Genomic DNA, 25,412 nt, shown 5'->3' on the forward strand with positions numbered 1-25,412 from the left:
TATTACTATATTACTGTATTACTATATTATATTACTACATTACATTATTATATTACTACAATATATTATTACATTATATTATTATATTACTGCATTTTATTATTATATTACTACATCACTATATTATATTGCTACATTTTATAATATAATTATATTACTACATTTTATTATTATATTACTACATTTTACTATTATATTACGACATTATATTATTATATTACTACATTATTATATTACTACATTATTGTATTATATTACTATATTACTGTATTACTATATTATATTACTACATTACATTATTATATTACTACAATATATTATTACATTATATTATTATATTACTGCATTTTATTATTATATTACTACATCACTATATTATATTGCTACATTTTATTATATAATTATATTACTACATTTTATTATTATATTACTACATTTTACTATTATATTACGACATTATATTATTATATTACTACATGATTATATTATATTACTACATTAGATTAGTATATTATATTACTACATGACTACGGCAGGTAGCCTTGTGGTTAGAGCGTTGGGCCAGTAACCGAAAGGTTGCTGGATTGAATCACCGAGCTGACAAGGTAAAACTCTGTCATTCTGCTCCTGAGAAAGACAGTTAACCCACTGTTCCACGGGCGCCGAAGACATGGATGTTGATTAAGGCCGATTCAGATTCAGATGCATTCAGTTGCACAACTGACTAGGTATCCCCCTTTCCCTTTACTATATTACAGTATATTACCACTATACAGGGTCTTTATAGAGAAGGGGTCCAAGCAGATGCAGATAAATCTGTTGGATTCTTTTGGAGGTCTAACTGTCAATTTGTGAAACTAGCACAATATTGTTGGATTTCAAGAGGCAGTGGGTGAGAAGTAACAGGATAATGATGGCGAGTAGCCACTGTTGTACCTGTTGTGCCTGAGAGTTGTTACACGACGCAACCTGCAACAGAATTGCTTCTTGATTGCTCTGTGAACCATAAGCAACTCATATTTTCAACTTGGTGCAAGCGGATGCTTTTGTCACATGATCCATTCGAAGGTTCGGACACAGATATATAAGGAGCCAGATAAACTCAGCAAAAAAAGAAATGTCCCTTTTTCAGGACCCTGTCTTTCAAAGATAATTAGTAAAAATCCAAATAATTGTAAAGGGTTTAAACACTGTTTCCCATGCTTGTTCAATGAACCATAAACAATTAATGATCGTGCACCTGTGGAATGGTAGTTCACTTCTTTGGGGTAGGGGGCAGTATTTTCATGTCCGATGAAAAGCTTGCCCAGAGTAAACTGCCTGCTACTCAGGCCCAGATGCTAGGATATGCATATTATTAGTAGATATGGATAGAAAACACTCTGAAGTTTCTAAAACTGTTTGAATGATGTCTGCGAGTATAACAGAACTCATATGGCAGGCAAAAACCTGAGAAAAAATCTAACCAGGAAGTGGGAAATCTGAGGTTTGTAGTTTTTCAACTCTTTGCCTATCCAAGATACAGTGGAAATTTGGTCCGACTGCACTTCCTACAGCTTCCACAAGATGTCAACAGTCTTTAGAACATAGTTTGAGGCTTCTACTGTGAAGGGGGAGAGAATAAGAGCTGATTGAGTAAGGTCTGCCAGAAGGCCATGTGCTCAGTCAGGCGTGCGCCCGTGAGAGTTAGCTGCGTTCCCTTTCATTTCTAAAGACAAAGGAATTCTCCAGTTGAAACATTATTGAAGATTTATGATAAAAACATCCAAAAGATTGATTATATACATCGTATGACATGTTTCTACGAACTGTAATATAACTTTTTTGACTTTGTCTGGACCTAGTGCCTGCGCATTTGGATTACTGTACTAAACGCGCGAAAAAAAGGAGGTATTTGGACATAAATGATGGACTTTATCGAACAAAACTAACATTTATTGTGGAACTGGGATTCCTGGGAGTGCATTCTGATGAAGATCAAAGGGTAAGTGAATATTTATAATGCTATTTCTGACTTTTGTTGACTCCACAACATGGCGGGTACCTGTATATGGCTTGTTTTGGTCTCTGAGCGCTGTACTCAAGATTATTCCATGTGTGCTTTCGCTGTAAAGCTTTTTTGAAATCTGACACAGCGGTTGCATTAAGGACAAGTATATCTTCAATTCCATGCATAACAGTTGTATTTTCATGAACATTTATGAGTATTTCTGTAAATTGACGTGGCTCTCTGCACTTTCACCGGATGTTTTGGAGGCAAAACATAACAACGCGCCAATGTAAACTGAGATATTTGGATATAAATACGAACTTTATTGAACAAAACATACATGTATTGTGTAACATGAAGTCCTATGAGTGTCATCTGATGAAGATCATCAATGGTTAGTGATTATTTTTATCTCTATTTCTGCTTTTTGTGACTCCTCTCTTTGCCTGAAAAATGGCAGTGTTTTTTGTGACTAGGTACTGACCTAACATAATCACATGGTGCGTCACCTATGGACACAAACCCACCATCGCTGGACCAGACAGGACTGGGAAAAAAGTGCTCTTCACTGACGAGTCGTGCTTTTGTCTCTCTCACCAGGGGTGATGGTCGGATTTGTGTTTATCATTGAAGGACTGAGCATTACACCGAGGCCTGTACTCTGGAGCGGGATCGATTTGGAGGTGGAGGGTCCGTCATGGTCTGGGGCAGTGTGTCAGAGCAGTGTTCTGCCACGGCCAGCGAAGAGCCCGGATCGCAATCCCATTGAGCACGTCTGGGACCTGTTGGATTGAAGGGTGAGGGCTAGGGCTAGGGCCATTCCCCCCAGAAATGTCTGGGAACTTGCAGGTGCCTTGGTGGAAGAGTGGGGTAACATCTCACAGCAAGAACTAGCAAATCTGGTGCAGTCCATGAGGGGGAGCTGCACTGCAGAACTTAATGCAGCTGGTGGCCACACCAGATACTGACTGTTACTGTTATTTGAAACCCCCTTTGTTCAGGGACACATTATTCAATTACTGTTAGTCACATGTCTGTGGAACCTGTTCAGTTCATGTCTCAGTTGTTGAATCTTGTTATATTCATACAAATATTTACACACGTTAAGTTTGCTGAAAATAAACGCAGTTGACTGTGAGGACGTTTCTTTTTATGCTGAGTTTATTTTACCGCATGTATAATCTGAAGCATCTGGCTGGAATTTCCCCTACCCATTAAATATGGTGATGAGAGGAAGCCCCAAGGCCAGCAGTGGGAGAGAGATAAAAACCGAGCCCACATTCTGATGATTTTCTCATTGAAGAAAAGCCCGATCTCAATGCAGTTTTCTGTTCCCAAAACTACAATCATCATCATTCAGTTATGAACAGGGTGCACTAAGTTTTGTAGACGTGACCCTTTGCCAAAGTCTCCGTTTTGTATTTGTTTTAATAGGAGTGCAAGTTGTTGCACTGTCACACTTCACAGAGGTGTTTGGAAATATGCAAATACATGTTAGAACTCGCGAGCTCGTGCCTGGCTCTGCCCTCCTTGCTGACCATTGTGCTTCATTTGCTTCCATTGAAAACAACACAGATGAACTATCTTGGGTTAGTTATAAATATCTTTGGGTCAGAACTCCTGCCCAGTTGCCATGTCAACAATACAACTGCCAGTGCTGTGGGAACCGTGATGAAGGTGGACAGAGGAGAGATTTGCTAAACGGCAGCTGTATATATAAATATTGTCGTCAAACCTAGTAAAGGTTTAATGTACATGGCTTGGCAGCCAATAAATGTCATTTCTGAAGTGAACTCAGGCCTCTCTCTAAACAGTGTCAACTGAAATTGTTCAACATGAACTGCGCCACTAGCTAGCTAGCTTAGTTTGTTGCTAGCTTGGTTGCTAGCTAGCTAGCTTAATTTGTTGCTAGTTTGGTTAGATGGTTGCTAGCTAGCTAGCTTGATAAAACAGTGCTGTCAATTTCATTTTGGCTCGCTAGCAAAATTGTACAGTCAGAATGTTGTCTAAATCGATCCTTATACAATAACTAAATGGTTGGATAAACAATTACATTTGTGAAAATCACAATTTAATGCAGCAGATGACATTGGGTGGGTTTAGAGTTCCCAAACCATGTGGAATGACATGACAAAACAAAAGCAGCTTCAATTTGATTGGCTGTTGCATGTCATTTTAGTTTGAGTTGCTTCATGTATCAGCAAAGTTGCTTGAAATTCTGTCACTTACAACGGTAACAAAAAATGGTGTAAAAGTTGCGTGGTTTTACTCCAGCCTATGAATGGAGTGTGTGGACATGAACTACTGTATGATAAGTAGCAGGCTAACCTGTTGTATCCTCAGCTGACAGGCGGCCAGCTCCTGGTCGTTCTCGTCCATCTTCTGGTTGCTCTCTGACTGGGTGCTCTCCAGCTGTCTACAGCGTTTCACCATGGTCTTCACCTCCGACTTCATCTTACTGATGTACAGACGAGCCACCGTGAACTCCTCGTCTATCAGACCACTGCCCTCGTGTTGCTGGGGGAGGGAGGGAGAAAAGAGAGAGAGACAGAGGTAGAAAGAAAGAAGAGCAAGGTTATAATTTTATTCGGGTTTAGAGGAAACATATATTACATATTTCCTTTAGATGCTTATAAAATAATACCCATCTTTTGGAATGTCATGTGGTGACGTGTCATTTCCTGTTTACCTTGATGTCGTTGCTGCCCACGGCGATGCCAATCTCTGCCAGGTCTTTGAGTAGTGATGACATCATCTCACTGGTCCTCTTCTTCTGGTGGTTGGTCATCTCCTTCACTTTCTGCAGCTCAGAGTCAATGGAAGTCAGGACGTTCTGGAAACAGACAGAGAAAAACATTTTCATATTTTAATATAATATGGACAAAAATAGAGGTATGACTGAATTATACAGATAAGAAAAAACAACATGCGGGTCTTAAAACGTATTACAATATGAATAGACAGCTTTCTTCATGAGGAGTGGACATTGTCTCACTGATTTCTGGTTGAGCTCTTCGCTGAGCATCTCAAAGTCCGTGGTCTTCTGCTCCACCTCCTGACTCTTCTGGTCGTAGTTAACAGCCAGCTCCTCCAGGGCCTGCAGCACCTCCTTCACCTACACCACAACAACATTAATAGTAACATTACATTTAAAAAATATATAACTATAGTAATAATAACAATATTATTATCCTTCACCTCATCCTTGGAAGCCTCGTTCTCAGCCTGCAGGCGGTTCAGCTCTGACTGCAGGTTGTCATGGTCGCGTCGCGATGACACCAGCAGCTACACACACACACACACAAATGAAAAGTCAGACCATGACATAGATAGAAAGGTAATTTAGCTAACATACAGTTTGGTTACTTTGATTGAGGCTCAACAGCCTTTAACCAGAATTACAGTAACAACAAGATGACAACAGCCCAATCAGCACTCACCTCCTCCTGGTCCAACATCTGCTGCTTGAGCTTCTCAGCCAGCTGGCTCTGCTGGTTTATCTCATCATCCTGGACACACAGAGTGAGAGGACAGCAGAGAGAGAGGACAGCAGGGAGAGAGAGGACAGCAGAGAGAGAGAGGGCAGCAGAGAGAGAGAGGACAGCAGAGAGAGAGAGGACAGCAGAGAGAGAGAGGACAGCAGAGAGAGAGAGGACAGCAGAGAGAGAGAGGACAGCAGAGAGAGAGAGAGGACAGCAGAGAGAGAGAGACAGCAGAGAGAGAGGACAGCAGAGAGAGAGGACAGCAGGGAGAGAGAGGACAGCAGAGAGAGAGGGCAGCAGAGAGAGAGAGGACAGCAGAGAGAGAGAGGACAGCAGGGAGAGAGAGGACAGCAGAGAGAGAGAGGACATCAGGGAGAGAGGACAGCAGAGAGAGAGAGAGAGGACAGCAGAGAGAGAGAGGACAGCAGGGAGAGAGGACAGCAGAGAGAGAGAGAGGACATCAGGGAGAGAGAGGACAGCAGGGAGAGAGGACAGCAGAGAGAGAGAGGACAGCAGAGAGAGAGAGGACAGCAGGGAGAGAGGACAGCAGAGAGAGAGAGAGAGGACAGCAGAGAGACGCTCCAACATGGGGCGTCTCCCATGGACAGTAAACTACACTACATGACCAAAAGTATGTGGACACCTGGTCGTTGAACATCTCATTCCAAAATCTTGGGCATTAATATGAAGTTGGTTCCCCCTGCTATAACAGCCTCCACTCTTCTAGGAAGACTTTCCACTAGATGTTGAAACATTGCTCTGGGACTTGCTTAGGCCTGGATCGCAGTTGGCGTTCCAATTAATCCCAAAGGTGTTCGATGGGGTTAAGGTCAGGGCTCTGTGCAGGTCAGTCAAGTTCTTCCACACCGAACTGGACAGTCAATTTCTGCATGTACCTCGCTTTGTGCACGGAGGCATTGTCATGCTGAAACAGGAAAGGGCCATCCCCAAACTGTTGCCACAAAGTTGGAGGTCCTAAATCCCCCGTTGGACTGCCAGATGGTGAAGTGTGATTCATCACTCCAGAGAACACGTTTCCACTGCTCCAGAGTCCAATGGCAGTGAGCTTTACACCCCTCCAGCCGAAGCTTGGCATTGCGCATGGTGACCTTAGGCTTGTGTGCGGCTGCTCAGCCCCAACAAACAGTTCTTGTGCTGACGTTGCTTCCAGAGGCAGTTTGGAACTCGGTAGTGAGTGTTGCAACTGAGGACAGACCATTTTTACGAGCTTCAGCACTCAGCGGTCCCGTTCTGTGAGCTTGTGCGGACTACCACTTACAGTTGACCGAATGTTTGTCTGTGGAGATTGCATGGCTGTGTGCTTGATTTTATACACCTGTCAGCAATGAGTGTGGCTGAAATGGATGAATCCACCAATTTGAAGGGGAGTATAAATAGTGTATTTTCATGGATTGTTGTTCAACAACACACATACATCATGTCCAGTTGGCTCATCCTAATATTTATATATTTTGTTAATTCCATTATTTTACTTTAAGGTTTGTGTGTATTGTTGTGAATTGTTAGATATTACTGCACTGTAGGAGCTACGAACACAAGCATTTCTCTACACCCGCAATAACATCTGCTAAACATGTGTATGAGACCCGTGTGAGTGTCTTACTCAGCTTTTTCCCTGGCACCCTATTCCCTATTGGGTCCTGTTCAAAAGTAGTACACAATATAGGGAATAGGGTGCAATTTATGACGTAGACATTGGCTGTTGCTACCTCGTACTGGATGCTCTGTGGCCGGTCTCTCACCTGATCGTCCAGGTGCTTGTAAAGCTTGGCCAGCTCGCCCTCACACTTGTCCTTCTCAACACGCACAAACACTCACGCACACACACACACACACATCCGCTCTGTGGCCGGTCTCTCTCACCTGATCGTCCAGGTGCTTGCAGAGCTTGCAGAGCTCCCCCTCACACTTGTCCTTCTCAACACGCACAAACACCTACACACACACACACGTGCTCTGTGGCCGGTCTCTCTCACCTTATCATCCAGCTGCTTGTAAAGCTTGGCCAGCTCCCCCTCACACTTGTCCTTCTCTGCGTCAGTCAGACGGAGCTGGGGCATGTTGGGGGTAGAGGCAGGCTTGTCGTTGGGCACATTGTCCAGGGCCAGCACCTCAGCCTGGGCCTTCTCCTTGTCAAACTGCTCGTCCACCGGCACACTCTCACCTGCAGGGGGCAGCGTGACGGTCACACAGAGAGGTCAGACACACCCTGCAGGCCTATCCGACACACAGCTGTACATTTCAATGAAACATGGTGAAGCCCCAAAATTGCCCTCGCTAGAAGCATGTGTTTCAGACATAAGGAAGTGGATGGCTGCAAACGTTCTACTTTTAAACTCGGACAAAACAGAGACGCTGGTTCTAGGTACCAAGAAACAAAGAGATCTTCTGTTAAATCTGACAATTAATCTTAATGGTTGTACAGTCGTCTCAAATAAAACTGAAGGACCTCGGCATTACTCTGGACCCTGATCTCTCTTTTGACGAACATATCAAGACTGTTTCAAGGACAGCTTTTTTCCATCTACGTAACATTGCAAAATTCAGAAACTTTGTCCAAAAATTATGCAGAAAAATTTATCCATGCTTTTGTCACTTCTCGGTTAGACTACTGCAATGCTCTACTTTCCGGCTACCCGGATAAAGCACTAAATAAACTTCAGTTAGTGCTAAATACGGCTGCTAGAATCCTGACTAGAACCAAAAGATTTGATCATATTACTCCAGTGCTAGCCTCCCTACACTGGCTTCCTGTCAAGGCAAGGGCTGATTTCAAGGTTTTACTGCTAACCTACAAAGCATTACATGGGCTTGCTCCTACCTATCTCTCTGATTTGGTCCCGTCGTACATACCTACACGTACGCTACGGTCACAAGACGCAGGCCTCCTAATTGTCCCTAGAATTTCTAAGCAAACAGCTGGAGGCAGGGCTTTATCCTATAGAGCTCTATTTCTATGGAATGGTCTGCCTACCCATGTGAGAGACACAGACTCGGTCTGAACCTTTAAGTCTTTACTGAAGACTCATCTCTTCAGTGGGTCATATGATTGAGTGTAGTCTGGCCCAGGAGTGTGAAGGTGAACGGAAAGGCTCTGGAGCAACGGACCGCCCTTGTTGTCTCTGCCTTGCCGGTTCCCCTCTTTCCACTGGGATTCTTTGCCTCTAACCCTATTACAGGGGCTGAGTCACTGGCTTACTGGGGCTCTCTCATGCCGTCCCTAGGAGGGGTGCGTCACTTGAGTGTGTTGAGTCACTGATGTGATCTTCCTGTCTGGGTTGGCGCCCCCCCTTGGGTTGTGCCGTGGCAGAGATCTTTGTGGGCTATACTCGGCCTTGTCTCAGGATGGTAAGTTGGTGGTTGAAGATATCCCTCTAGTGGTGTGGGGACTGTGCTTTGGCAAAGTGGGTGGGGTTATATCCTTCCTGTTTGGCCTTGTCCTGGGGTATCAGCGGATGGGGCCACAGTGTCTCCCGACCCCTCCTGTCTCACCTTCCAGTATTTATGCTGCAGTAGTTTATGGGGCTAGGGTCAGTTTGTTACATCTGGAGTACTTCTCCTGTCTTATCCGGTGTCCTGTGTGAATTTAAGTATGCTCTCTCTAATTCTCTCTTTCTTTCTTTCTTTCCTTCTTTCTTTCTTTCTTTCTTTCTCTCTCAGAGGACCTGAGCCCTAGGACCATGCCTCAGGACTACCTGGCATGATGACTCCTTGCTGTCCCCAGTCCACCTGGCCGTGCTGCTGCTCCAGTTTCAACTGTTCTGCCTGTGATTATTATTATTTGACCATGCTGGTCATTTATGAACATTTGAACATCTTGGCCATATTCTGTTATAATCTCCACCCGGCACAGCCATAAGAAGACTGGCCACCCCACATAGCCTGGTTCCTCTCTAGGTTTCTTCCTAGGTTTTGGCCTTTCAAGGGAGTTTTTCCTAGCCACCATGCTTCTACACCTGCATTGCTTGCTATTTGGGGTTTTAGGCTGGGTTTCTGTACAGCACTTTGATATATCAGCTGATGTACAAAGGGCTATATAAATAAATTTGATTTGATTCATCTTCTCATCGCCATAACCCCCCCAACAAATTAATTCATCACATAATTACTCAAATGTCCCTCTCTCAAGAAAATGACAAACACAAATCAGTGAGGTAGTAGTATCTGTACTTCTTCAATAAGAAACACTTATTTTCATATTCTATTGCAAACCATTTGAAATGTTTTGCTCCGTTGTGCCTTAATGGACACGACCTTGCTGTTCTCCTACGTCTGTACAGTGAAGATGAGGACCTAGCCAGCTGGTAACTTCGGGCCTCTCCTCCTCACCGTTCCTCCAGCGATTGAGCTCATTCTCCAGCCAGGTGATGGTGTTCCTCAAGGCCTTGCCCTTCTCCTTCTCCCTCTCGTACTTCTTCTTCCACTGTTCTGCCGTCAGCTCCACGTTCACACACACGGTGTTCTTAATGGTCTTCGCTCTGGAAACACCACAAACAGGACTAAACCGTTACACCCTGTTTTAAATCAACAGCCCTGAATAGCTCACTAAACAGTGATTGTAGAGACTCATTGTGAATTGTTGATGTTTTTTGGGGAAAACGTGTCCGTTTGCCATGCATACTTGTGGGATTGTATTAACAGCGGATTACTACAAATATATTTTGGAGTGAACGATGCCTTTAGGAGCTAGTGAGTGAGCTCACCTCTGTCCAAACATGAGGGTGGACTTGGTCTCTGACTCGTTGTAGGCAGAGGGAGAGGCACAGATAACAATGGTGGTCCTACAGTTCCCCCCCAGAGAGTCCTGAAGGATTCTGGTCATTTTACTGTCTCTGTACGGGATATAACCCTGAAACATAACAAAACAACATTCACTAAGAGAAACAACAATAGAATTCCCATTCAAGTTGTTACATTCTGAGCAAATAAGAAACGAAACAAACCAATCTATGATTGAAACAAAAGGAGTGGAATTATTCAACTGTGAATCAGCTCGAACCAAAACCTGGCCTTTAGGAACATATATTTAAATCTCTAAAATAATGATGGATACTGTTGATGTGAGGTATTGGGCTTTCGTGGGTCATCTCATCTTTACACCAACCAAACCAACAGCCACAGTATCTGTGATAGTAGAGGGATACTCACAGAGCCTTCTGCCAGGGCTGAGATGACGTTGCCCAGAGAAGACAGGGACTTATTGATGTTCTTGGCCTCGTCCAGCACGGCTCCCTCCGCCCCAGTCTTACTGACCTGGGAAGACAGAGACAGACAGGGACCGTCTGGTAAGATACATCACATGTACAGTCAAACACTTGCTGTGCACCAGAGGTCTTAATGATCTATTGGGATGGGTCAAACGTGTGTTCTGAGTGACATAACCTAACAATGTTCATCCTTCTTGATCAACAGATTAGACAACTGGGAAAATAGACGTGGTGGGATATGTACATTTACTCAGAGATAAATCTAGAGGGGGGGGGGGTAAAAGAGAGTGCAGCAGAAGAGAATGAGAGAGAGAGAGAGAGAGAGAGAGAGGGTGAAAGAGAGATAGAGAGCAGAGAAGAGGGAGAGAGCAGCAGAGAAGGAGAGCAACAGAGAGAGAGAAAGCAGGAGAGAGAGCAGCAGAGAAAGAGAAGAGGGAGAGAGCAGCAGAGAAAGAGAGCGACAGAGAGAGAGAAAGCAGAAGAGAGAGAGAGAAAGCAGGAGAGAGAGAAAGAGTCTGTGGTGACCTAAATGCCAGAACCGGACAAGAACCTGACACCCTCAGCACACAGGGGGACAAACACCTGCCTGTAGGTGACAGTATTCCCTCCCCCATATGCTCCCCTTGACACAATTACGACAAAATAACCAACAAAAATGGGTCACAACTACTGCAGCTCTGTCGCACGCTGGGTATTTACATTGTCAATGGTAGGCTTCGAGAGGACTCCTATGGTAGGAACACTCATCTTTTGGCAGTAGTACTGACGACTACGTTATCACTGACCTCAACCCAGAGTCTCTCAGAGTTCACAGTCAGCCCACTGACACCCCTATCAGACCACAGCAAAATCACAGTCTACTTGAACAGAGCTATGCTCAATCATGAGGCATCAAAGCCAAAGCAACTGAATAATATTAACAAATGCTATTGATGGAAGGAAAGAGTGTGGAAACCTACCAAAAAAACTACTTTCTTAGGTCTGCTTGAAATGTTTAGATTTGATAGGGAAGCTGAGAGGTCAAATATACTGTGTAGGGTTTCTACTGCCAAGTTAGAGCATTGGGCCAGTAACCGAAAGGTTGCAAGTTCAAATCCCCGAGCTGACAAGGTAAAAATCTGTTGTTCTTCCCCTGAACAAGGCATTTAACCCACTGTTCCCCGGTAGGCCGTCATTGTAGATAAGAATTTGTTCTTAACTGACTTGCCTAGTTAAATAAAGGTTCAATAAATAAATTACAACACTGTATATAAACATAATGTGACATTTGAAATGTGGTAATTCTTTTGGAACTATTCACTCTTGCTTTGGCAATGTTAACATATGTTTCCCATGCCAATAGAGCCCCTTAAATTGAAATTGAATTGAGAGAGAGAGCAGTAGAGAGAGAGAACAGGAGAGAGAGAGCGACCAGCGAAGAGAGAGAGAGAGAGAGAGAGAGAGAGAGAGAGAGAGAGAGAGAGGAGAGAGCGACCAGCGAAGAGAGAGAGAGAGAGAGAGAGAGAGAGAGAGAGAGAGAGAGAGAGAGAGAGAGAGAGAGCAGGAGAGAGAGAGAGAGAGCAGGAGAGAGAGAGAGAGAGAGAGAGAGAGAGAGAGAGAGAGAGAGAGAGAGAGCAGTAGAGAGAGAGAACCACAGGCAACTGCAGGCAGGCAGTTAGTAGAGTCATCAGGATGTTTTGACTCATACATGTTGTGTTGTTGTTGTAACTTTTCTCTAAAAAAAGAAAGCCTGCACACTGCTCTTGCCAGTATGTATCCCTTTACAAAAATGACATATCGGAATCGGTTGTCTGCCTTCATCAGAACAGGACCAGTGAGCAGGTTTCTCTTTCCACTGTTTTGTTCCTGAACCTGCAATAAGCTAACCTCAGATAGTCTTTTCATACCTTTTCACTTCCAGCCAGGTCGACGAGGTAGAGCTTTCCGCTCAGTTTCTGCTCTGTAGCAGTGTTCTCCTGCTTCACGTTGATCTGGAAGATACTGTGACTTCTGGAGCTGTGCTCATTCATGTCTGAGACAAGACAACAGATCTGGGATCAGCGCTGATCAGGCAGGTAGAATAATAACACACAAATAGAGACTGGTTGTGTCTGAAAAAGCACCCTATTCCCTTCATCGACCGGAGCCCTCAAAAGTAGTGCACTATAAAGGGAATGGGGCCCTGGTCAAAAGTAGTGCACTATAAAGGGAATGGGGCCCTGGTCAAAAGTAGTGCACTATAAAGGGAATGGGGCCCTGGTCAAAAGTAGTACACTATAAAGGGAATGGGGCCCTGGTCAAAAGTAGTGCACTATAAAGGGAATGGGGCCCTGGTCAAAAGTAGTGCACTATAAAGGGAATGGGGCCCTGGTCAAAAGTAGTGCACTATAAAGGGAATGGGGCACTGGTCAAAAGTAGTGCACTATAAAGGGAATAGGGTGCCATTTGGGATGGACCTTATGGCATACTCTTACTTGTAACTGCTACATGTCTGTTAGATTTGCCTTCATCAATGGTGTCCATGACTTCCTCTGGGCTGCAGACAAATCTCTCAGTGCATCCCTGGGGACAAAGAAAACCTATGATGTGACGACACTGGACCATCTTATCAACTCTTAATGTAATAACAAAAATAAATGGCTTTATGCAGTCACTTTTATCCTAAGAGAGTCGGAGTGATATAAATGGCTTTAAGCAGTTTTATCCTAAGAGTTAGAGTGATATAAATGGCTTTAAACAGTCACTTTTATCCTAAGAGTTAGAGTGATATAAATGGCTTTAAACAGTCACTTTTATCCTGAGAGAGTTAGAGTGATATAAATGGCTTTAAACAGTCACTTTTATCCTGAGAGTTAGAGTGATATAAATGGCTTTAAACAGTTTTATCCTAAGAGAGTTAGAGTGATATAAATGGCTTTAAACAGTTTTATCCTAAGAGAGTTAGAGTGATATAAATGGCTTTAAACAGTTTTATCCTGAGAGAGTTAGAGTGATATAAATGGCTTTAAGCAGTTTTATCCTAAGACAGAGTGGTGCATGTATACAGTTGAGTAGCTTCAGAGCCTGTCTTTTCATAGGGAATCGCTACATTGTCTATGTCAGGTGACACCATGTTTTATGTCATTAGGTGGCTGCAGTCTTAACTCAGACAGTGTACTGGGTGAGTAACTCAGTGAGGACGTTTAGTTCATTTCTGGACTAAAGACTCACCTTGACATAGGGAACTCTGTTTTTGTCTTCATGCACTGACAGGTTGGTCTTTGACACTGGAGAGAAGGAAACATGCAACATAGTCAAGACTCTAAACCAGGGATGTCAACCTCCTTCCACAGAGGGCCGCGTGTCTGCGGGTTTTCGCTACTCCTTTGTACTTGATTGATGAATTAAGGTCACTAATTAGTAAGGAACTCCCCTCACATGGTTGTCTAGATCTTAACTGAAGGGAAAAAAATCACAAAAACCTGCAGGCAATAGGCCCTCAATGGAACGAGTTAGACACTCTTACTGGGGACTATTCTGGATAGTTCTGGAGCCACAACAGAAAGCCCTGTCCAAATGGAGATGGAACTAGCCATTTAAGTATCATAGCGTGTGTGTGAAGAAACATCATGCTCAAACTGGGTGAGGAAAACTTAACGACCGATACAAATACACCATGTTTACAGAGGCACAATGCAGACATTCTTTCTCTTCGGTCCAAACATGAACAGACTATTCATTCTAATATCAGTAACAGCATTTCCAGCTGACGTCCTGAACACCACTATCCACCCTTTCCTGTTTCAACAGGCAACATTTCATCAATCAGCTCCTTTTAACAGACAGCGATGTAAACTAGCCAATTATACACACCAGCATGGCCACAAGCCAGGAGTAGAGGCACGCTATACACGACGTGTCCTAAATGGCACCTTATTCCCTACGTAGTGCACTAGTTTTAACCAGGGCCCATAGGGCTATGGTCTAAAGTAGTGCACTACGTAGGTAATAGGCCTTCCATTTAGGACACACACTGTGTTCACTCTGCCTAAGACTTACTATCCAAGAGGTCCCGAATCTTGTCCAAGTAAATTTCATAATATGAAACCTGGAAAATAAGAGGAGTGTCTCATTAGAAAGTATTCAGAGAGACAAATCAACAGGTTTTAAAACCCTGTCAACTAAAGTGATTCTACTGAATGTCTTTCAACTAGCTACTGTAAAGCAATTCAACTCTGGTGTAGTAGAGCTCTAGCCAGTAGCTACCTTGATGTAGAATTCTATGTTCTGGTGTAGTAGAGCTGTAGCCAGTAGCTACCTTGATGTATAACTCTATGTTCTGGTGTAGTAGAGCTGTAGCCAGTAGCTACCTTGATGTAGAACTCTATGTTCTGATGTAGTAGAGCTCTAGGCAGTAGCTACCTTGATGTAGAACTCTATGTTCTGGTGTAGTAGAGCTCTAGCCAGTAGCTACCTTGATGTAGAACTCAAATCAAATCAAATCAAACTCTATGTTCTGGTGTAGTAGAGCTGTAGGCAGTAGCTACCTTGATGTAGAACTCTATGTTCTGATGTAGTAGAGCTCTAGGCAGTAGCTACCTTGATGTAGAACTCTATGTTCTGATGTAGTAGAGCTCTAGGCAGTAGCTACCTTGATGTAGAACTCTATGTTCTGATGTAGTAGAGTTGTAGGCAGTAGCTACCTTGATGTAGAACTCTATGTTCTGGTGTAGTAGAGCTCTAGCCAGTAGCTACCTTGATGTAGAACTCAAATCAAATCAAATCAAACTCTATGTTCTGGTGTAGTAGAGCTCTAGCCAGTAGCTACATTGAGGTAGAACTCTATGTTCTGGTGTAGTAGAGCTCTAGCCAGTAGCTACATTGAGGTAGAACTCTATGTTCTGGTGTAGTAGAGCTCTAGCCAGTAGCTACATTGAGGTAGAACTCTATGTTCTGGTGTAGTAGAGCTCTAGCCAGTAGCTACATTGAGGTAGAACTCTATGTTCTGGTGTAGTAGAGCTCTAGCCAGTAGCTACATTGAGGTAGAACTATATGTTCTGGTGTAGTAGAGCTCTAGCCAGTAGCTACATTGAGGTAGAACTCTATGTTCTGGTGTAGTAGAGCTCTAGCCAGTAGCTACATTGGAGGTAGAACCCTGTTCTGGTGTAGTAGAGCTCTAGCCAGTAGCTACATTGAGGTAGAACTATATGTTCTGGTGTAGTAGAGCTCTAGCCAGTAGCTACCTTGATGTATAACTCTATGTTCTGGTGTAGTAGAGCTCTAGCCAGTAGCTACCTTGATGTAGAACTCTATGTTCTGGTGTAGTAGAGCTCTAGCCAGTAGCTACCTTGATGTAGAACTCTATGTTCTGGTGTAGTAGAGCTCTAGCCAGTAGCTACATTGAGGTAGAACTCTATGTTCTGGTGTAGTAGAGCTCTAGCCAGTAGCTACATTGAGGTAGAACTCTATGTTCTGGTGTAGTAGAGCTCTAGCCAGTAGCTACATTGAGGTAGAACTCTATGTTCTGGTGTAGTAGAGCTCTAGCCAGTAGCTACATTGAGGTAGAACTATATGTTCTGGTGTAGTAGAGCTCTAGCCAGTAGCTACCTTGATGTAGAACTCTATGTTCTGGTGTAGTAGAGCTCTAGCCAGTAGCTACCTTGATGTTGAACTCTATGTTTTGGTGTAGTAGAGCTCTAGCCAGTAGCTACCTTGATGCAGAACTATATGTTCTGATGTAGTAGAGCTCTAGCCAGTAGCTACATTGAGGTAGAACTATATGTTCTGGTGTAGTAGAGCTCTAGCCAGTAGCTACCTTGATGTGGAACTCTATGTTCTGGTGTAGTAGAGCTCTAGCCAGTAGCTACATTGAGGTAGAACTATATGTTCTGGTGTAGTAGAGCTCTAGCCAGTAGCTACCTTGATGTAGAACTCTATGTTCTGGTGTAGTAGAGCTCTAGCCAGTAGCTACCTTGATGTAGAACTCTATGTTCTGGTGTAGTAGAGCTCTAGCCAGTAGCTACCTTGATGTTGAACTCTATGTTCTGGTGTAGTAGAGCTCTAGCCAGTAGCTACCTTGAGGTAGAACTCTATGTTCTGGTGTAGTAGAGCTCTAGCCAGTAGCTACCTTGATGTAGAACTATATGTTCTGGTGTAGTAGAGCTCTAGCCAGTAGCTACCTTGATGTAGAACTATATGTTCTGGTGTAGTAGAGCTCTAGCCAGTAGCTACCTTGATGTAGAACTCTATGTTCTGGTGTAGTAGAGCTCTAGCCAGTAGCTACATTGAGGTAGAACTCTATGTTCTGGTGTAGTAGAGCTCTAGCCAGTAGCTACCTTGATGTAGAACTATATGTTCTGGTGTAGTAGAGCTCTAGCCAGTAGCTACATTGATGTGGAACTCTATGTTCTGGTGTAGTAGAGCTCTAGCCAGTAGCTACATTGAGGTAGAACTATATGTTCTGGTGTAGTAGAGCTCTAGCCAGTAGCTACCTTGAGGTAGAACTCTATGTTCTGGTGTAGTAGAGCTCTAGCCAGTAGCTACCTTGAGGTAGAACTATATGTTCTGGTGTAGTAGAGCTCTAGCCAGTAGCTACCTTGATGTAGAACTCTATGTTCTGGTGTAGTAGAGCTCTAGCCAGTAGCTACCTTGATGTGGAACTCTATGTTCTGGTGTAGTAGAGCTCTAGCCAGTAGCTACCTTGATTTGGAACTCTATGTTCTGGTGTAGTAGAGCTCTAGCCAGTAGCTACCTTGATGTGGAACTCCAGGTTCTCGTCCATAGAGTAGATGTAGTTGAAGATGTCCTGTACTATCCTGGGGATGATCCCCATCCCGTCTGTGTCATGAAGGTTACCCTCCATCGTGTGGGTTTTGCCGGATGACGTCTGTCCATATGCAAATATTGTCCCGTTGTACCCCTCCAGAACATCTGGAAGAAGAAGAGGAATCAATGTTAATCCAAGATGGTATATATACCCAAATCCCCCGAAACACACACACAAAGAAATACACACACACACACACAAAGAAATACACACACACACACACACACACACACACACACACACACACACACACACACACAAAGAAATACACACACACACACACACACACACACACACACACACACACACACACACACACACACACACTTCAGTTCAAAAGTTTGGTGTCACTTAGAAATGTTCCTGTTTTTGAAAGAAAAGCAATTTTTTTGTCCATTAAAATTACATCAAAATGATCAGAAATACAGTGTAGACATTGTTAATGTTGTAAATGACTATTGTAGCTGGAAATGGCTGATTTTTAATGGAATATCTACGTAGGCGTACAGAGGCCCATTATCAGCAACCATCACTTGTGTGTTCCAATGGCACATTGTGTTAGCTAATCCCAGTTTATAATTTTAAAAGGCTAATTGATCATTAGAAAACCCTTTTGCAATTATGTTAGCACAGCTGAAAACTGTTGTTCCGATTTAAGAAACAATAAAACTGGTCTTCTTTAGACTAGTTGAGTATCTGGAGCATCAGCATTTGTGGGTTCGATTACAGGCTCAAAATGGCCAGAAACAAAGTTTCTTCTGAAACTCGTCAGTCTATTCTTGTTCTGAGAAATAAAGGCTATTCCATGCGAGAAATTGCCAAGAAACTGAAGATCTCGTACAACGCTGTGTACTACTCCATTCACTGTACAGCGCAAACGGGCTCTAACCAGAATAGAAAGAGGGGTGGGAGGCCCCAGTGCACAACTGAGTAAGAAGACAAGTACATTAGAGTGTCTAGTTTGAGAAACAGACGCCTCACAAGTCCTCAACTGGCAGCTTCATTAAATAGTACCTGCAAAACACCAGTCTCAACGTCAACAGTGAGGAGGCGACTCCGCGATTCTGGCCTTCTAGGCAGAGTTGCAAAGAAAAAGCCATATCTCAGACTGGCCAATAAAAATAAAAGATTAAGACGGGCAAAAGAACGCAGACACTGGACAGAGGAACTCTGTGGGTACTATTTACATGTATTTAACCCAATACTTTGGGCGGTAAACAGTCTCCATATACAGTATACTTCCATACATTTTTTTAACTGGTACTGTGGGACCCAGATGAGTCTTGTGAGGCCTGTGGGCCTGTGGGCGTCCTAGAGCAACAAAACCGACATGGACGTGCTCGTGATAGTCCCACCTTTGCACAGATGAATCATATTAGTTTGTAACCCAAAAGGTTGGGACAGAAGTTGGCAGATCGACTGTACCGACTACAGACGAGTCCCAAGACGCTTGTGAGTAAAACGGAGAACATCATCGTGTTTGTGAGTCTCATATCTCATAATAGTTTGATAAACTGTTCAGACGCTACAGACGATTTTGTGAGAGAACCGTTTTTTGGGGGGATGTCTCATGGTCTGACAAACACCGCTCGAGCTCTGTCAGCTTTCACCGAAGATGTGAGACATGGTAGATGTGGTGGTTTGAGACGCAATGCAAAACAAAACAACATATCTCCTGCTTAAACTGACGCATTTTAATGGGGATTTTTGTATTATGCTAATTAGATTTACGCGGGGGCGCGGACATCAACCTTAGGGGTTAACAAACTTCTACAGTAGAGCAGAGTGTTCATAAACCATGTCTGAGCAGAGCTCACCTTTGACAATCTTCTGGGCGCAGGCGTTGTATACTTGCTCCTGTGTCGTATTAGGCTGGAACACTCTGTCAAACTGGAACGGTTTGCTCTGCGAGGCAGAGAGAGACAGAGACACAGAGAGAGACAGAGACAGAAAGACAGAGAGACAGAGAGAGACAGAGAGAGACAGAGACAGAAAGACAGAGAGACACAGACACAGAGAGAGACAGAGACACAGAGAGAGACAGAGAGACAGAGACAGAAAGACAGAGAGACAGAGACAGAGAGAGACAGAGAGAGACAGAAAGACAGAGAGACAGAGAGAGACAGACACAGAGAGAGACAGAGACAGAGACACAGAGAGAGACAGAGAGACAGAGACAGAAAGACAGAGAGACAGAGAGAGACAGAGAGAGACAGAGAGACAGAGACACAGAGAGAGACAGAGAGATAGAGACAGAAAGACAGAGAGACAGAGAGAGACAGAGACAGAGACAGAGAGAGAGACACAGAGAGAGACAGAGAGACAGAGACAGAAAGACAGAGAGACAGAGAGAGAGAGACAGAGACACAGAGAGAGACAGAGAGAGAGAGACAGAGACACAGAGAGAGACAGAGAGACAGAGAGACACAGAGAGAGACAGAGAGACAGAGACAGAAAGACAGAGAGACAGAGAGACAGACAGAGACAGAGAGACAGAGAGACAGAGACACACAGAGAGACAGAGAGACAGAGACACACAGAGAGACAAAGAGACAGAGACAGAAAGACAGAGAGACAGAGACAGAGAGACAGAGAGAGACAGAGACACAGAGAGAGAGAGACAGAGACACAGAGAGAGACAGAGAGAGACAGAGAGACAGAGACAGAAAGACAGAGAGACAGAGAGAGACAGAGACAGAGAGACATAGAGACAGAGACACACAGAGAGACAGAGAGACAGAGACACAGAGAGAGACAGAGAGACAGAGACAGAAAGACAGAGAGACAGACAGAGACAGAGAGAGACAGAGAGAGACAGAGAGACAGAGAGACAGAGAGAGACAGAGACAGAGAGACAGAGAGACAGAGAGAGACAGAGACACAGAGAGAGACAGAGAGAGACAGAGACAGAAAGACAGAGACAGAGAGAGACAGAGAGACAGAGAGAAAAATAAATTAGAGAATAAGTTTCACAACTGTCTGTCTGACATTCAATTTAAACACTTACTATTCCATCATAAGACTCAGCATAAAGTGTCCCACAGTAAAGGGCTATACCCTGCAGATGAGCTATCTAAAAGGTACAATTGGCCCAGCGTCATCCGGGTTTGGCTGTCATTGTAAATAAGAATGTGTTCTTAACTGACTTGCCTAGTTAAATAAAGGTTAAATAATAATAATATTCAGAGAAGTTGCAAGTGCCATACTATACCAACTGAGCCTCATGGGACACCATATTAGTGTTAAAACATCACTGTGATCAGCTGCACATACACACACTAATAAACCCGGGTGACCCTCCATGCCTCCACAGCAACCCAAGCTACATCCCAAATTGCACCCTATTCCCTATAGAGTGCACTACTTTTGGCCCATACAGGTCTGGTCTAAAGTTGTGCACCATGTAAAGAAAAGGGTGCCATTTGGGGGACACACATGGCAGGACCAGGAGGACAGATCTGAGGGAGAGGAGGACTGATCTGAGGAGGAGGAGGACTGATCTGAGGAGGAGGAGGCCTGATCTGAGGAGGAGGAGGACTGATCTGAGGGAGACGAGGACTGATCTGAGGGAGAGGAGGCCTGATCTGAGGGAGAGGAGGCCTGATCTGAGGGAGAGGAGGACTGATCTGAGGGAGAGGAGAACTGATCTGAGGGAGAGGAGGACTGATCTGAGGGAGAGGAGGACTGATCTGAGGAGGAGGAGGACTGATATGAGGGAGAGGAGGACTGATCTGAGGGAGAGGAGGACTGATCTGAGGAGGAGGAGGACTGATATGAGGGAGAGGATGACTGATCTGAGGAGGAGGAGGCCTGATCTGAGGGAGAGGAGGACTGATCTGAGGGAGAGGAGGACTGATCTGAGGGAGACGAGGACTGATCTGAGGGAGATGAGGACTGATCTGAGGGAGACGAGGACTGATCTGAGGGAGACGAGGACTGATCTGAGGGAGAGGAGGACTGATATGAGGGAGAGGAGGACTGATCTGAGGGAGAGATCAAGCAGGACCAGGGAGGACCCACAGAGGTGGGCTGAGCTGATCAAAGTCAACCATACAGGTTATGAAACTAATGTTCGAGCCACTTTAGCGGTTCAGCCTGAACAACTAGATGCATGGTCCCTATTGTATCTCTGGTCTTCATAGGCAGTTTAAAAAAAAAAAAATTATTTAACTTTTATTTAACCAGGAAGGGTTAAGACCAGAAGCCCTATGTATCAAGCGTCTCATAGTAGAAGTGCTGATCTAAGATCAGTTTAGCCTTTTAGCCTTTTAGATCACAATGATTAAGATTACATGGACATCCTGATCCTAGGTCAGCACTCCTACTCTGAGATGCTTGATACATATGGCCCCATATACGTCTGTTTTAAAACCTCTCGCTCTCCCCTCCCTATCCAACAGATGGACATGGACTACTCACAGACACAGACAAGTCAGACCAGACCATTGGCCTGAGCTGCCTGAATGACAACACCTATATGAATAAGTAGGCTGTGTAAGGGATATTTAAACAAAAAGGAGAGTGATGTAGTGCTGCATTAGATGACCTGGCCTCCACAATCACCCCACCTCAAACCAATTGAAATGGTTTGGATGAGTTGGACCGTACAGTGAAGGAAAAGTAGCCAAGAAGTGCTCAGCATATGTGGTAACTCCTTCAAGACTGTTGGAAAAGCATTCCAGGTGAAGCTGGTTGAGAGAATGCCAAGAGTGTGCAAACCTGTCATCAAGGCAAAGGGTGGCTACTTTGAAGAATCTAAAATATATTGTGATTTGTTTAACCATTTTTCAGTTACTACTAGAGGTCGACCGATTAATCGGCATGGCCGATTATTTAGGGCCGATTTCACGTTTTCATAACAATCGATAATCAGCCTTTTTGGATGCCAATTAATGGCATATTACATTGCAACCCATAAGGAAACTGCATGGCAGGCTGAACACCTGTTACGCGAGTGCAGCGTCAAAAGGACCTTGTGGCTGCAATGAGCCAAGGTAAGTTGCAAGCTAGCATTAAACTTATCTTATAAAAAAAACAATCATTCTTCACATAATCACTAGTTAACTACACATGGTTGATAATATTACTAGTTTAACTAGCTTGTCCTGCATTGCATATAATCAATTCGGTGACTGTTAATTTATCATCAGATCACTGCCTAATTCAACTTCGCCAAACGGGTGATGATTTGATTTAACAAAAGAGCATTCGCAAAAAAAGCACATTTGTTGCACAAATGTACCTAAATATAAACATCAATGCCTTCCTTAAAAACAATACACAGAAGTATATATTTTTTAAACCTGCATATTTACTTAAAATAAATACATGTTAGCAAGCAATATTAACTAGGGAAATTGTGTCACTTCTCTTGCGTTCAGTGCAAGCAGAGTCAGGGTATATGCAGCAGTTTGGGCCGCCTGGCTCGTTGTGAACTGTGTTTCTTCCAAACAAAGACCGTAATTCAGTTGCCAGAATTTTACATAATTATGACATAACATTGGAGGTTATGCAATGTAACAGGAATATTTAGACTGATGGATGCTACCTGTTGGATAACATACGGAACGGGTCCGTATTTCACTGATAGAATAAATGTTTTGTTTTCGAAGTGATAGTTTCCGGATTTTACCGTATTAATGACCAAAGGCTTGTATTTCTGTGTGTTTATTATAATTAAGTCTATGATTTTGTCACGAATCCCGTTTCCTGAGTCTGTTTTTTGCCTGTGTTCTGCCCTGGAGTGTTTTTTCCGGCGTCCTGGAACGCACCCTGTCTGGTTGCCGGGCAATGTAGCCAGTTGGGAGTTCTGATTACCCGCACCTGTATCCCATCAGCTATCTGCACACCTGGTCCTGATCATCATCTCTCCTCTTCATAAGCCCGGACCTGACATCCATTCCCTGCCGGATCGTTAGCCATGAACAGTATGTCGGTTCCGTAGTATCAGCCTCAAGTTGGATAGAATTTGTTTTGTTGTTTTTTTAACGTATTGCTTGCCTTAAACTTACCTCCGTTTGTTCTGTCTTCAGTTACTCACCCGGATCATTTACCCCATTCCCGCCTGGTCGTCGGAGAATTCCGCTACCCCATTGGATCCACCTATTTACTCCCATCAACTCACCACCGCTGCCCGCTACGCCACCTGGATATATCTACCCATTCACTTGTAAATAAATACTCACCTTCTTCCTACTCTCCTTGTCCTTGTCTGGGTCCAATTCTGGTAAACCCTGACAGATTTGATATTTGATAGAGCAGTCTGACTGAGCGATGGTAGGCAGCAGCAGGCTCGTAAGCATTCATTCAAACAGCACTTTACTGAGTTTGAGAGCAGCTCTTTGCAATGCTTGACACACAGCGCTGTTTATGACTTCAAGCTTAATCAACTCCCAAGATTAGACCGGTAATACTAAAGTGCCTATAAGAACATCCAATCCAATAGTCAAAGGAATATAAAATACAAATGGTGTAGAGAAATAGTCCTATAATAACTACAACCTAAAACTTCTTACCTGGGAATATTGAACCACCAGCTTTCATATGTTCTGAGCAAGGAACTTAAACGTTAGCTTTTTTACATGGCACATATTGCACTTTTACTTTCTTCTCCAACACTGATTTTGCATTATTTAAACCAAATTGAACATGTTTCAGTATTTATTTGAGACTAAATACATTTTATTTATGCATTAAGTCAAAATAAAAGGGTTCATTATTCATTCAGTATTGTTGTAATTGTCATTATTACAAATACAGTTGAGGTCAGTATTGTTGTAATTGTCATTATTACAAATACAGTTGAGGTCAGAAGTTTACATACACTTAGGTTGGAGTCATTAACTTGTTTTTCAACCACTCCACAAATTTCTTGTTAAACTATAGTTTTGGCAAGTCGGTTAGGACATCTACTTTGTGCATGACACAAGTCATTTTTTTCAACAATTGTTTACAGACTGTATCACAATTCCAGTGTGTCAGAGGTTTACATAAACTAAGTTGACTGTGCATTTAAACAGCTTTGGACATTCCAGAAAATGATGCCATGGCTTTAGAAGCTTCTGATTGGCTAATTGACATCATTTGAGTCAATTGGAGATGTACCTGTGGCTGTATTTCAAGGCCTACCTTCAAACTCAGTGCCTCTGCTTGACATCATGGGAAATCAAAAGAAATCAGCCAAGACCTCAGAAAGAAAATGTAGATCTCCACAAGTCTGGTTCATCCTTGGGAAAAATGTCCAAATGCCTGAAGGTACCATGTTCACCTGTACAAACAATAGTACACAAGTATAAACACCGTCATACCGCTCAGGAAGGAGACATGCACTGTCTCCTAGAGATGAATGTACTTTGGTGCGAAAAGTGTAAATCAATCCCAGAACAACAGCAAAGGACCTTGTGAAGATGCTGGAGGAAACAGGTACAAAGTATCTATATCCACAGTTTAACGAGTCCTATATCGACATAACCTGAAAGGCCGCTCAGCAAGGAAGAAGCCACTGATCCAAAACCGCAATAAAGTCAGACTACCGTTTGTAACTGCACATGGGGACAAAAATAGTACTTTTTGGAGAAATGTCCTCTGGTCTGATGAAACAAAAATAGAACTGTTTTGCCATAATGACCATCATTATATTTGGAGGAAAAAGGGGGAGGCTTGCAAGCCGAAGAACACCACGGGGGTGGCAGCATCATGTTGAGGGGGTGCTTTGCTGCAGGAGGGGCTGGTGCACTTCACAAAATAGATGGCATCATGAGGAGGAAAAGTATGTAGATATTTTTACTAGGATTAAATGTCAGGAATTGGAAAAAACTGTGTTTAAATGTATTTGGCTAAGGTGTATGTAAACTTCCGACTTCAACTGTATATGTAAAAATTGGCCAATTAATCGGTATCTGCTTTTTTTGGTCCTCCAATAATCGGTA

At 43.4% G+C, this 25,412-nt stretch overlaps 1 protein-coding gene across 2 annotated transcripts in view; it reads right to left on the reverse strand.

Annotated features, from left to right (window-relative positions):
- The window catches only part of LOC135509845 (kinesin-1 heavy chain), a 40,036-nt gene that overhangs the window by 8,710 nt on the left and 5,914 nt on the right, over positions 1–25,412 (reverse strand). For both annotated transcript variants that reach the window (XM_064930699.1, XM_064930698.1), the window contains exons 2-16: positions 19,302–19,389; positions 17,410–17,588; positions 14,718–14,766; positions 13,890–13,945; positions 13,154–13,241; positions 12,587–12,711; positions 10,642–10,746; positions 10,197–10,342; positions 9,823–9,971; positions 7,470–7,657; positions 5,431–5,499; positions 5,189–5,275; positions 4,986–5,105; positions 4,680–4,823; positions 4,319–4,507 (exon numbers count right to left, since the gene is read on the reverse strand). In XM_064930699.1, coding sequence (XP_064786771.1) covers positions 4,319–4,507; positions 4,680–4,823; positions 4,986–5,105; positions 5,189–5,275; positions 5,431–5,499; positions 7,470–7,657; positions 9,823–9,971; positions 10,197–10,342; positions 10,642–10,746; positions 12,587–12,711; positions 13,154–13,241; positions 13,890–13,945; positions 14,718–14,766; positions 17,410–17,588; positions 19,302–19,389 — 1,782 coding nt within the window. The remainder of the gene's footprint in view (positions 1–4,318; positions 4,508–4,679; positions 4,824–4,985; positions 5,106–5,188; positions 5,276–5,430; positions 5,500–7,469; positions 7,658–9,822; positions 9,972–10,196; positions 10,343–10,641; positions 10,747–12,586; positions 12,712–13,153; positions 13,242–13,889; positions 13,946–14,717; positions 14,767–17,409; positions 17,589–19,301; positions 19,390–25,412) is intronic.

Source organism: Oncorhynchus masou, chromosome 3 (assembly GCF_036934945.1).
Source record: "Oncorhynchus masou masou isolate Uvic2021 chromosome 3, UVic_Omas_1.1, whole genome shotgun sequence".
NCBI classification, from domain to species: Eukaryota; Metazoa; Chordata; class Actinopteri; order Salmoniformes; family Salmonidae; genus Oncorhynchus; species Oncorhynchus masou.